At 38.1% G+C, this 12,973-nt stretch overlaps 1 protein-coding gene across 3 annotated transcripts in view; it reads right to left on the minus strand.

The window, feature by feature from the left end:
- The window catches only part of LOC102795976 (guanine nucleotide exchange factor VAV3-like), a 58,052-nt gene that overhangs the window by 41,045 nt on the left and 4,034 nt on the right, over positions 1 to 12,973 (minus strand). For all 3 annotated transcript variants that reach the window (XM_087831406.1, XM_087831405.1, XM_087831407.1), the window contains exons 3-4: positions 720 to 778; positions 28 to 93 (exon numbers count right to left, since the gene is read on the minus strand). In XM_087831406.1, coding sequence (XP_087687532.1) covers positions 28 to 93; positions 720 to 778 — 125 coding nt within the window. The remainder of the gene's footprint in view (positions 1 to 27; positions 94 to 719; positions 779 to 12,973) is intronic.

The following is a 12,973-nucleotide window of genomic DNA, read 5'->3' on the forward strand; positions in this document are numbered from 1 at the left end:
GCCCACAGAGAGAAGCTTCATACATACTCAATCATGTCTTCCAGATTGTTGTAAATGTCCTCGTTTTGTAGGCTCTCGTCCGTTGGAAATGGCCTGGAAGTGACAGTAAAGTAGTATAAGCTTCAGTATTTAACAGAATAAATGCTCTAGTCGGGGGGAAAAAAAGCACTGCTGAGTAACTTAGGACAAGAAAATAACTTTAGATAAATCAGCATGTATTTAGATATCAAGAGCAGTCTAATGGGTTTTTGTATAATAGAAAAAGATGGAAAGCCAAGCGTACTTTGTTCAAAAGATGAAGACTTGCAATTGTTTAAAATATATTTTACACTAAAAAATGATTAATGATCACTTGTTAGAACTGCTGAACTGATTGTTGAGATCAACAGTATCTATTCTTAACTACTTTGCAGCCTGTGCTTCATTTCTGTTTTTGACATATTGATTTTGTATACTTACTCAACAATTATATCTTGTATTTTAATTTAATACCACTGCTGTTTGCACAGTCAAGTATAAATAGAAACATTTTTAATCATTAACTAAAACAGCTGTTAAAGATGGAAATTAGACATAGCTATAAATGTGCCTGCAGTGTGGGTAAGGTGAGAAGGAGGAGGAGATAAGATATAAGTGAAAGGAAAGTTCACATGGTTGGATGACCTTTTTTTCCTAGAAATAACACTTAGAAGCAATTTATTGAAAACTTGATGACTTACTTGAATCCTGCTTGCTGAGCAACTGTCGTGTGAGAAAGCTTGGACAGAGTGTCCATAACCTGGAGAAACAAAATGTGAAATTACATTTGTTGGTTTGGTATACAGAGACAGAAAGAGAGGACTGACTGAAGAGAGAGAGAGATACATGTTTAATAATGCAAATATATGACACTTATTGTGATTCCCGGTTTCAGAATTAAATCGGATTCACTGAGTTAAGCTTTCAATTTAAGCTTTAATTATCATATGAAAGTCAGATTTAAAGCGCTGATAGATTTCCTGCTTAATAACAATACCAGCTTGCAGGGTTAACAAGCCAAATCGAAACAAATATGGGTGCTTCACATCGTTCAAAACCAATTAATTACTTTTATCCAAATGTTCCAGCGTGGAAACAAGATGTATCAGGGTCTAATCGCAAGCAACACTGCGTACTTCAACCAAGACAGAGGAGCTGTCACAAAAACATACAATTAAATAACTAGCCTTCTTTTACTAAATTATGTATGGATGTGTTCCCATAGCAACATAAAGGGGCAAAATGTAGCTTTTAAGAAAACACTTGAGCCCATGCATTTCTTATATAACAAATATTAAGGACCCGTCCGGGTGAAGGAAGACTCACACACTAAGCTGAATGCACAACTTGAGGAGTTTGTCCCAAAGAAAAAAAAATTGCCACTGTTTGGAAACATTTTTGGCTTTAGTAAAGAAAACAAACAAAAGGAAGACAACAAAAAATGGTTTCTGCAATCGAAGGTAATACCACCATTTATTTATTTATGAACAAAGCAGGACAGCAATACCACAAAGGTAATACCACTAACCTATTACAACACTTGGAGCACAATTTTAATAGCTGATTATATTTATAGTACAAACCTAGTGAACTAAGAGTTTAGGTTATGTCGCCCTGGAGTTTACTCAGTCAATGTCTTGGGTGTGTCATTAATCACAATCTTTAATGAAGGAGCATTTTTGATGAGTTTTCCACTTGCAATTAATAAGCATACAAATCTATCCCATCCCTAAAATCTATCTTTTGACATGAACGCAGCAAAGACCAACGCACAAACAAAAAGGAAGAGGCCACATGGAATTGCACAACAGATCATGTTATGACCATGTGATTAAACCTCACTTGCCCACAAGTAAAAGTTGACTCTAAAACCACCAGTAAATAGCTGTAAGCCAAACTCACTGACCACTTTTAATGATGTAATGGTGTGAAGCACTGAGCATCATTTAAACGCCACATCTGTCCATCGCTTTGTGTTTCTTGAACACAACAGTGAGTTGTCTGCACTAAAATAGCCTACAGTTACCAGCTCTCAGTGCAATAGGGCATCTTTGGGAACTGCGGTGGAACAGAAAATTCACATTATAGATGTACAGCTGACAAATGTGCAGCAACTCTGTGACGCTATCACGCCAAGGCTTTCCAAAATTTATGACGAATATTGAACATGTCATCAAGAATTAAGGCAGTTCCTAAGATAAAGTGAGACCCCACCACGTACTAGCAAGGCAGTCGTTAACGTATACGTGACCGTTGCAACAGTTTCCTTTACCAAAATAAAAGTTAGCTTCATTCAATTAGATTTTTTTATTTCAAGTCACACAATTATGTCGGGAAACTTCATAAAAGGTCCATGTTAGTCAATATTAAGAAAGAAAACCCAGAGTGAAAAAGCACTTGGTGAGAAGAGGTGGAAAAAGCTGCCTTGTGATAGGAATCAGTAAAATGATCAACTATTAGCCTCTTCTGTAAGGCTGAAAGGAGAACAAACCCGCAAAAGTTAAGACTACTACCTAGTTAAACACCACATGATAGGTCGGTGGCGCTGTCACTTGGTGTTCGCTCGCTCTGTGGTATAGTATCGCTTCCTGTTCCTGCTCAAACACAGTGGTGTTTCTGAGTAGCTTATTTGCTTAGCAGTTTAATTAACAACTTTTAAATACATTCTTTTTTTTCACAGTATAATCTTCACGTGCTTCATCCGAAGCACACTTTTTGTGTACTCACTACCTAATTTATAGCCAAAGTATTCACTCACTGTCTCTGTACTGTTTCGCTAGCTTAGCTCGTAGCCGACCCGTTAGCACCATGGCTACTTCACCTGTCCCTTCTGCACTTTCTTGCTCATTGTGTCAGATGTTTAGTTACTCCTCGGCCTCCTTTAGCAGTAATGATATCTGTAACAAATGTAGCATATTTGCAGCTCTGGAGGCCAGGATTACTGATCTGGAGACTCGGCTTTGCACCCTTCTCTCACCCTTAGCTAGCCAGGCCCCTGTAGCTGGTGCAGCCGAAGATAGCGTAGGCCCCGCTAGCTGTTCCCCGGCAAATCCCAAGCAGCTGCGGAAAGAAGGCGGCTGGGTAACGGTGAGGAGGAAGCATAGTCCTAAACAGAAGCCCCAGGTACACCACCAACCTGTTCATGTGTCTAACCGTTTTTCCCCACTCGGTGACACACCCGCTGGGGGTCAAACTCTGGTAATTGGTGATTCTGTTCTCAGACATGTGAAGCTAGAGACACCGGCAACCATAGTCAATTGTCTTCCAGGGGCCAGAGCAGGCGACATTGAAGGAAATTTAAAACTGCTGGCTAAGGGTAAACGTAAATTCAATAAAATCATAATTCACGTCGGCAGTAATGACACCCGGTTACGCCAATCGGAGGTCACTAAAATCAATATTGAATCGGTGTGTAACTTTGCCAAAACAATGTCGGACTCTGTAGTTTTCTCTGGTCCCCTCCCCAATCAGACCAGGAGTGACATGTTTAGCCGCATGTTCTCCTTAAATTGCTGGCTGTCTGAGTGGTGTCCCAGAAATGATGTGGGCTTCATAGATAATTGGCAAACCTTCTGGAGGAAACCTGGTCTTGTTAGGAGAGATGGCATCCATCCCACTTTGGATGGAGCAGCTCTCATTTCTAGAAATATCGACAAATTTATTAAACCCCTCAAAACATGACTATCCAGAGTTGGGACCAGGAAGCAGAGTTGCAGTCTTACACGCCTCTCTGCAGCTTCCCTCCTCCTGCTACCCCCCCAAAAACCCATCTCCATAGAGACTGTGTCTGCTTCCAAAAAGACAAAAAACAAACTAAAAACCAGCAACAAACAACTTAAACATTTACAAAGAAAGAACAATACAGTATCCACATCTGAACCAAAGAGTAAAACAGTGAAATGTGGATTATTAAATATTAGGTCTCTCTCCTCCAAGTCTCTGTTAGTACATGACTTAATAATTGATCAACAAATTGATTTACTCTGCCTTACAGAAACCTGGTTGCAGCAGGATGATTATGTTAGTTTAAATGAATCAACACCCCCGAGTCATTCTAACTACCAGAAATCTCGAAGCACAGGTCGAGGGTGCGGTTTGGCAGCAATTTTTCACACCAGTCTATTAATTAATGAAAGACCAAGACAGACTTTTAATTCATTTGAAAGCCTGATGCTTAACATTGTCCACCCCAGCTGTGAAACTCAGAAACCAGTCTTACTTGTTATCATCTATCGTCCACCTGGGCCTTACACAGAGTTTCTGTCTGATTTCTCAGACTTTATATCTAATTTAGTTCTGAGCTCAGATAAAATAATTATTGTGGGTGATTTTAACATCCATGTTGATGCTAAAAATGACAGCCTCAACATGGCATTTAATCTGTTGTTAGACTCAATTGGTTTCTCTCAAAATGTAAAAGAACCCACCCACCACTTTAATCACACTCTAGATCTTGTTTTAACATATGGCATAGAAACTGAACATTTAACAGTGTTTCCTGAAAACCCTCTCCTGTCTGATCATTTCTTGATAACATTTACATTTACAATAATTGATTACGCAGCAGTGGAGAGTGGACTTTATCAAAGCAGATGTCTTTCTGAAAGCGCTGTAACTAAGTTTAAGAATATAATCCAGCCACTGTTATCATCGTCAATGCCCTGTACCAACACAGAGCAGAGCAGCTATCTGAACGCTACCCCAACAGAGGTCGATTATCTTGTTAATAATTTCACCTCCTCACTACGTACGACTCTGGATACTGTAGCTCCGGTGAAAACTAAGGTCTCTAATCAGAAGTACCTGACCCCGTGGTATAATTCTCAAACACGTACCCTAAAGCAGATGACTCGTAATCTGGAGAGGAAATGGCGTGTCACAAATTTAGAGGATCATCATTTAGCCTGGAGAAATAGTTTGTTGCTTTATAAGAAAGCCCTCCGCAAAGCCAGAACAGCTTACTACTCATCACTGATTGAAGAAAATAAGAACAACCCCAGGTTTCTCTTCAGCACTGTAGCCAGGCTGACAAAAAGTCAGAGCTCTTTTGAGCCAACCATCCCTTTAACGTTAACTAGTGATGACTTCATGAACTTCTTCACAAATAAAATTTTTATCATTAGAGAAAAAATTACCAATAATCATCCCACAGATGTAATATTATCTACAGCTACTCTTAGTTCCATTGATGTTAAGTTAGACTCTTTTTCTCCAATCGATCTTTCTGAGTTAACTTCAATAATTACTTCCTCCAAACCATCAACGTGTCTTTTAGACCCCATTCCTACAAAACTGCTCAAAGAAGTCCTGCCATTGATTAATTCTTCGATCTTATATATGATCAACCTATCTCTAATAATCGGCTATGTACCACAGGCCTTCAAGGTGGCTGCAGTTAAACCTTTACTCAAAAAGCCATCTCTAGACCCAGCAGTCTTAGCTAATTATAGGCCAATCTCCAACCTTCCTTTCATATCAAAAATCCTTGAAAGAGTAGTTGTCAAACAGCTAACAGATCATCTGCAGAGGAATGGTTTATTTGAAGAGTTTCAGTCAGGTTTCAGAGTTCATCACAGCACAGAAACAGCTTTAGTGAAGGTTACAAATGATCTTCTTATGGCCTCTGACAGTGGACTCATCTCTGTGCTTGTCCTGCTTGACCTTAGTGCAGCATTCGATACTGTTGACCATAATATCCTATTAGAGCGATTAGAACATGCTGTAGGTATTACAGGTATTGCACTGCAGTGGTTTGTATCATATCTATCTAATAGACTCCAATTTGTGCATGTAAATGGAGAGTCCTCTTCACACACTGAGGTTAATTATGGAGTTCCACAGGGTTCAGTGCTAGGACCAATTCTGTTTACATTATACATGCTTCCCCTAGGCAGCATCATTAGAAGACATAGCATACATTTTCACTGCTATGCAGATGACACCCAGCTCTATCTGTCCATAAAGCCAGATAACACACACCAATTAGTTAAACTGCAGGAATGTCTTAAAGACATAAAGACTTGGATGGCCACTAACTTTCTGCTTCTTAACTCAGATAAAACTGAGGTCATTGTACTCGGCGCTGAAAAGCTTAGAAATATGGTATCTAACCAGATTCTTACTCTGGATGGCATTACCTTGGCCTCCAGTAACACTGTGAGGAACCTTGGAGTCATTTTTGACCAGGATATGTCCTTCAACGCACATATTAAACAAATATGTAAGACTGCGTTCTTCCATTTGCGCAACATCTCTAAAATTAGAAATATCCTGTCTCAGAGTGATGCTGAAAAACTAGTTCATGCATTTATTACTTCCAGGCTGGACTACTGCAATTCATTATTATCAGGATGTCCAAAAAACTCACTGAAAAGCCTTCAGTTAATCCAAAATGCTGCAGCAAGAGTACTGACAGGGACTAGAAAGAGAGAGCATATTTCTCCTGTTTTGGCTTCCCTTCATTGGCTTCCTGTTAAATCCAGAATTGAATTCAAAATCCTGCTCCTCACATACAAGGTCTTAAATAATCAGGCCCCATCTTATCTTAATGACCTTGTAGTACCATATTACCCTATTAGAGCACTTCGCTCCCGCTCTGCAGGCCTACTTGTTGTTCCTAGAGTATTTAAAAGTAGAATGGGAGGGAGAGCCTTCAGTTTTCAGGCCCCTCTTCTGTGGAACCAGCTTCCAGTTTGGATTCGGGAGACAGACACTATCTCTACTTTTAAGATTAGGCTTAAAACTTTCCTTTTTGCTAAAGCATATAGTTAGGGCTGGACCAGGTGACCCTGAATCCTCCCTTAGTTTTGCTGCAATAGATGTAGGCTGCCGGGGGATTCCCATGATGCATTGAGTTTTTCCTTTCCAGTCACCTTTCTCACTCACTATGTGTTAATAGACCTCTCTGTATTGAATCATATCTGTTACTAATCTCTGTCTCTCTTCCACAGCATGTCTTTTATCCTGTCTTCCTTCTCTCACCCCAACCGGTCGCAGCAGATGGCCGCCCCTCCCTGAGCCTGGTTCTGCCGGAGGTTTCTTCCTGTTAAAAGGGAGTTTTTCCTTCCCACTGTCGCCAAAGTGCTTGCTCATAGGGGGTCATATGATTGTTGGGCTTTTCTCTGTATCTATGAAGCGCCTTGAGGCGACATTTGTTGTGATTTGGCGCTATATAAATAAAATTGAATTGAATTGAAATTTAATTGAATGATAGTAGCAAAATGTGTCAGCGCATGACACATGACAGATACACACGACAGACGCAGCTGTTCCGAGCTGTCAGATTCACTGTTTCTTTGATTTTTATTTCTTTCTCATTTCCATCTTCTGTGGTTGTTAAATTACATATCAACTTATCTCACATCATAAAGTGAGAATTTTTTGTAACAGTTTACTCTCTAATAGCAGTCTCTGTGTACAGAAGCATTGCGCAAACTACTAGTTATTCTTTACCTATATTTTAAAATTTTGTGCTTTCCACTATAGCTGTATTTATTTACTTACTTTACGTGTTTTAATGTGTATCGTAATAAAATTCAAATTATGAATGCAAAGAGGGAAAGGCCGACAGTGACAGGGAGATGAATTCTCTGGAAGGAACGTGAAACTCACACCATGTGTCACACTTTGTAATGTTCCATAAAATAGTCAAATGTGTGTCAAATTAGTACAAATGTTGTTACACTGACACCTCAAACAGTGCGCATCTGTAAGGGTGTATGCAGAATTGCATTAAATCACTTTTGAGTTATGCGTTAACTACAGAAATACATGATCACCCTGCACATGACAAGGACATAAATACAGGTAATTCGCAGCTGTTCATCCTTAACATAAAAATGTAAACTCCTAAAAATATTAATGCATGAGCAACATTGTTATCAGAAAAGTATTTGTCATGTTATTTCTTTCCACTGTGGTACTTGATCATTATGAGATGATTAATTTCTTAAACTTGCTGTCGTTAGTGTCAATATATAGTCTTGCCAAAGCTTACAGTGCTGTCAGAAGTCTCTACAGGTGAAACATTGCAATGTAATGTAATGCAATGTCCCAATTACGACAGAAAAGTAAAATAAATACCAGTTAACTCATTCACATCATAGTTTCTCTCTATGATAAATTATCCAACGACAAAGCTGCAAAGTTCGCAAAGTTACTTTTTTGGATTTGCAGCTAAGATAGTTATTTGGGTTAGATATAACACCCTTTGAATCTTGAGTTTATCTCCCCTTCCTGTGTGAATAAGTCCTGTGGCTTTGGCTAAACCCAGGTGTGCTTATGACTTGAAAAGAGGCCTGTTTGTAAAGTGTACCCAGCTTTAAAAGTGCAACATTGTGATGTTTGCAGCACTGGAAATGTTTTTTGTTTGTTTGTTTGTTTGTTTGTTTCCCCTGCATCACTGTTTGCACAAAATTAGATGCCATAGTGCAGCATAACGTTCCACAATGCAAACAATTATATTGATTTCTGTGAAATTTCTGCGAAAATCTAAGACCACTGATATAAATGTAACCCTGCTCCTGCACACTTTGTCCACATCACAGCTGGTTTACTTCTAGTGATAGTGATAGCTACTGAATACAAGATTGAAAATCTAAAGAAACATATTAAAGCCAAACTGTTTTTAGATGGATTCAGTGTAACTTGCACAAGAAAGGAGAAAGATCTCTTGCGAATACATGAAATGAACAATCTAACACTGGTTTAAATCACATTCATTTAGTGAAGTGTAAATCCTTCTAGGCTGTCTTTTTAAAAAAAAAAAAACAAGTTGTTCTCACACCTGACATGTCTGAAAGCCATTTGGCTGAAGCTACATGTGAGTTGAGAAGCAAAGCCACAAGCTAAGCTGAAGACCAACCGCCTTGGTTAGTGTGGCCTATTTACGATGTCTATCGTAAATCCCCGGAGCACTGTGAAAAAGACAGAGAGCTGTAACATCGGATAAGAAATCAGATGTTCATGTTTGCCACTCTGCAGGTGCAATGCAGTCACTTCTCTGTGAAACTTGTTCTAATTTTAGCAAGTACAAATAAATTCATCACACATTCTGCCCTGTGTTGTTTTTGAGTCCCCGAAATAAAATAGATGGTCCATCAAACGTCTGTAAATGCTCTCTTGTTTATGTAACTACACAAAGCAAAAAGATTGAAACTTCATAAAGGAGAAGCAACTTAGCAGTGGGGTGATTATTTGCCTCCTTACACTGGGTTTCAATCCATTTCAGGATCCGTTTAAAAACTGTATTTCTTGTTTTTAAGACTTTCAATGGATTAGCACCACCTTCTATTATAGATCTTTTGAAAATCCACATACCAGAGATCTATGAGCCAAATGCTCTTGACATCTTCCTAGATCCAGGCGTGAAAGCAGAAGTAACAGAGCCTTTTCAGCAGGGCCCTCTAATCTTTGGAACAACAGCTCCAAAGTGCAGCTGACAATGATCATTTTTCATTATTATTAACACAGAAATAACGGCACTAAATATAAAGGTGAAACTTTACATGGTGTGATGATACTAATGGACCATACAGTGATAATCTCTACATGACAGATTTTCAGCTTGGTTAAAGGAATAGATTGACATTTCAGGAAATACATATATTCGCAATAATCAAGGTTGGGCAAGAAGATTAATACCACTGTCTAGTTTGAATGCTAAATATTAGCTTGACCCAGAAATAGGGACAGGCAGTGTGACAGTGTAGCTCTATCCAAAGGAAAAGCGTGTTAAAAGACATGTTAATTTAATCGTTTTGGCAATATATATATGAAATTCATATTTCTTTTTTCTTTTCCTGTGCTGAGACAGACACCGAAGTTTAAAATGATAATTTTCCTGGTAGCAGACGGAGATTCTGATATTTTATTCTACTTCTTTCTTTTATTTTCCAAGTTATTTGTTCAATATTTAACAGAAGAGAAACAAATACATTTTTTTGTATATTTGCAGATAATTCTGCACGTTAATTATTCTTAACGTGTTAATTAATTAATTACTAATGGTCACTTTAACGGTCAATTTGTAAATATATTCTGTTTTTTTAAATAATAATCAAGCTGTTCACGTCTATCACACTGCACAAAATATTAAAAAAAATTTATTAGCTTCCCAAAACAAAATTAAAGTCCATCAACTTTCTGAGAATGCTCTGATATTTATTTAGCCACCCCAAGGATGATTCTACGAAGATACAGCCAGAAAGAGAATGTAGTGTCGTTAACAGAAATTATAATCAGGAACGCATTATTGTTGAGAGTTTTTTGAGGCTTTTGGTAATTGTCAGACTTTGGGTTATGCAAATGTAACGTTTCAGAAGGGGCTACTTCACACTCTTTGTTTAGTTTTTACCAACCTTAATGTGAGCTTTGCTGAGTTAAGCGTCAAAGCACACATTTAAAACGGTATTTTTGCATTCTTCAGTGTGTGATGGTACCAACTGATCACACACTGATAATCTGTGCATGAAGGTTGCACTTGGCAAGTTAAGGTAAGAAGACCGACAGCGCTCTTTTTTCTAAACGCTAAATATTAGCTTAGTGCAGAACAGTGAAGCAGATCGCTTGATGTAACGTCCACCTACCTACACTTAATTAATTAAATTTATAAATGTTTTATTTCTTTTTTATTAAATTATGGGCAGATATGGACATTTAAGTTTAAAACAACAATTCCAGTTATCCATATGCTATCAGCGTATTTCTTTCATATCAAAAACCTGAATGGTTTAAATAGTTTTCTGTTTTTCAAATTTTTATCATACAATTTTCAAAAAATTTGCAATTGCAAAATTGATGTTTTGCAACAGAAACACTGAAAACTGATATCGCTGAATATGATCCTGTTCGCCGATATGCCGATACCACTCAACAACACTGACATGTTATGTGCTGACATGTGTTATCAATTTTCTTATCTTATTCTCAGGAAGAAAGCGTGAAGTTATTTCCCAAAAAGAAAAACTGCATGAACTTCGTACAAAAATAATGTTGTTTTGTGAAAATATTAATAGTAGTTTATACTGAAGGAAGAAATAAACACACTTCTTGCCCCTCTGCTTTATCTCTCTAGCCTTCAGCCTTCTACGTGCCAAGTGTCAAGTTTGGCTCCCTGCAGTGAAGCCTGTAGTAACTCAGCTGAGAAATGTAGGTTACAGAGCTCTCATTAGATATTCAGTGGACTAATACTCAGTCCACAGGCAGAGCTGGCACAACTCGACCCCAAGTGGATTACACTGGTTGAGATTTGAGATGTTCCTTTTTTGGAGTTTTCTGTAAGTAAAAAAAAAAAAAAGAAGAGATTGAGCATTTCTTCTTTAGACATACACCCCTTCATGGAGCCAATCCAACCCAACTGCTTAACCTACAGTCACCCGTATTTCTAACTACCAATAAAAAAAAGCAATGATCTGGTGCAATCTTTATCCTCCAGAGGCTTGTTTGTTTGATGGACAACCCTTGAACATGGCTGAGATTATGCAGCCCGGCTTGGATGTAGTGTACATATTTGCAAGCCCTACCTCCCCTGTGGGATTATCAGCAGCCAGATTAACTAGAAGCTTCTTTAGAGCACAACACACTGAACTGAAAGAAAAGAGAGCTTGTATAAGAAACTACACACACAGCTTGGTATGCACTCTCATAGTTCACGTATGACCACTTCCAATCTACAGAGGGAGGTGAATTCACTATTGCAATCATATATAGTATGCCTAAGTTATGATGTATATAAGATATATGGTATTACTTTACCAAACTAAACTCATGAGATACCGTATACATTATTTAGACACAATAAGCATTCAGGCAAAACAACTAAATGTAAAAAAAATGTAAAAAGAGACAAACAAGCCTATTTAAGCTTCAATAGACTGGCGAACTGGCCCAGGTCTGCCCTGCCTCTTGCCCCATGTCAGGTCAAATAGGCTCCGGCCTTTCTGGAACAGTGAAATGGATAATGAGTTAAGAAAACGCATGGATGGATAGCCCAATCGTATGTACTTCAGAGGTAAAAAAAAAAAAAAATCTCAGATAGAATACATTCAGCATAGATTAATACATATGCTCTAATAGTTTTATTTAAAAAAACAAATTATAATTTTCTTTAAGCCTCTCAGTGCTTAGACAACTCATAATGCCCCCAGGTAAAATGGTGTACTTAAATAAGGAAATGTTGGAATAAGGCTCCTCAGAGTAAGTGTGCTTTCCGTGGCAAAGTTAAATTAGGCTCCTGTGCTTTAAGCGACAGTCCGCTGAGTGGCTGCACAGAGCGCACTACAAACCCACTGACCTGGTAACGCTGTGTACACACACTGAAAACAGGTCCCACAATAACACAGCAATAAAAAGAAGTCAGCCAATCCCTTCAAAAAGCTCCATGAAAATGTAAAACCAGGCAGCGGGTAGGCAAACAGCGAACACTTTCAGACTCACACACAGAGAAGAAGCACACGTACACTATGCTTCCATCATACCTCAGACTTGTATTTTAAAGAGTTGGCAGAATTTATAGATCAATTCGGACAGAAAAACAGAGCAGGTGTGGCATCACTTACACCAAAAGACAGCTACGAAGACAATAATGCAGTGAAACATCACAAGCATATGCACTTAGGCTTGTTTTGAAAACGTTATCATCTGTTCAAGCTGTTTTGTAAAATACTGGAAAAATTATTTTGTTAATTAATTGTTCTTTGACTCTTTCTTTAAAAAAAGAGATCCGTTACAGAAAATTCTCTTTTTAGACTTTTTACATAATGATTTTCTTTTTTTAGATGTATAACGTCTAAGTTTGGACAAAATCTATCATAACACTTACTCTGAACTATTACTTATGTCTAATATCTGAGCAATGGAGAAAAACTGTAAACTGGTGAACTGGGACAGACAATCTGCACAGTTATTGTTACCAGTTCAAATGTAATAGTGCTGTGACATGTAATGTATTCACTCA

The sequence above is a fragment of the Neolamprologus brichardi genome, chromosome 18 (assembly GCF_056152115.1).
Source record: "Neolamprologus brichardi isolate AB-2024 chromosome 18, ASM5615211v1, whole genome shotgun sequence".
Taxonomy (NCBI): Eukaryota; Metazoa; Chordata; class Actinopteri; order Cichliformes; family Cichlidae; genus Neolamprologus; species Neolamprologus brichardi.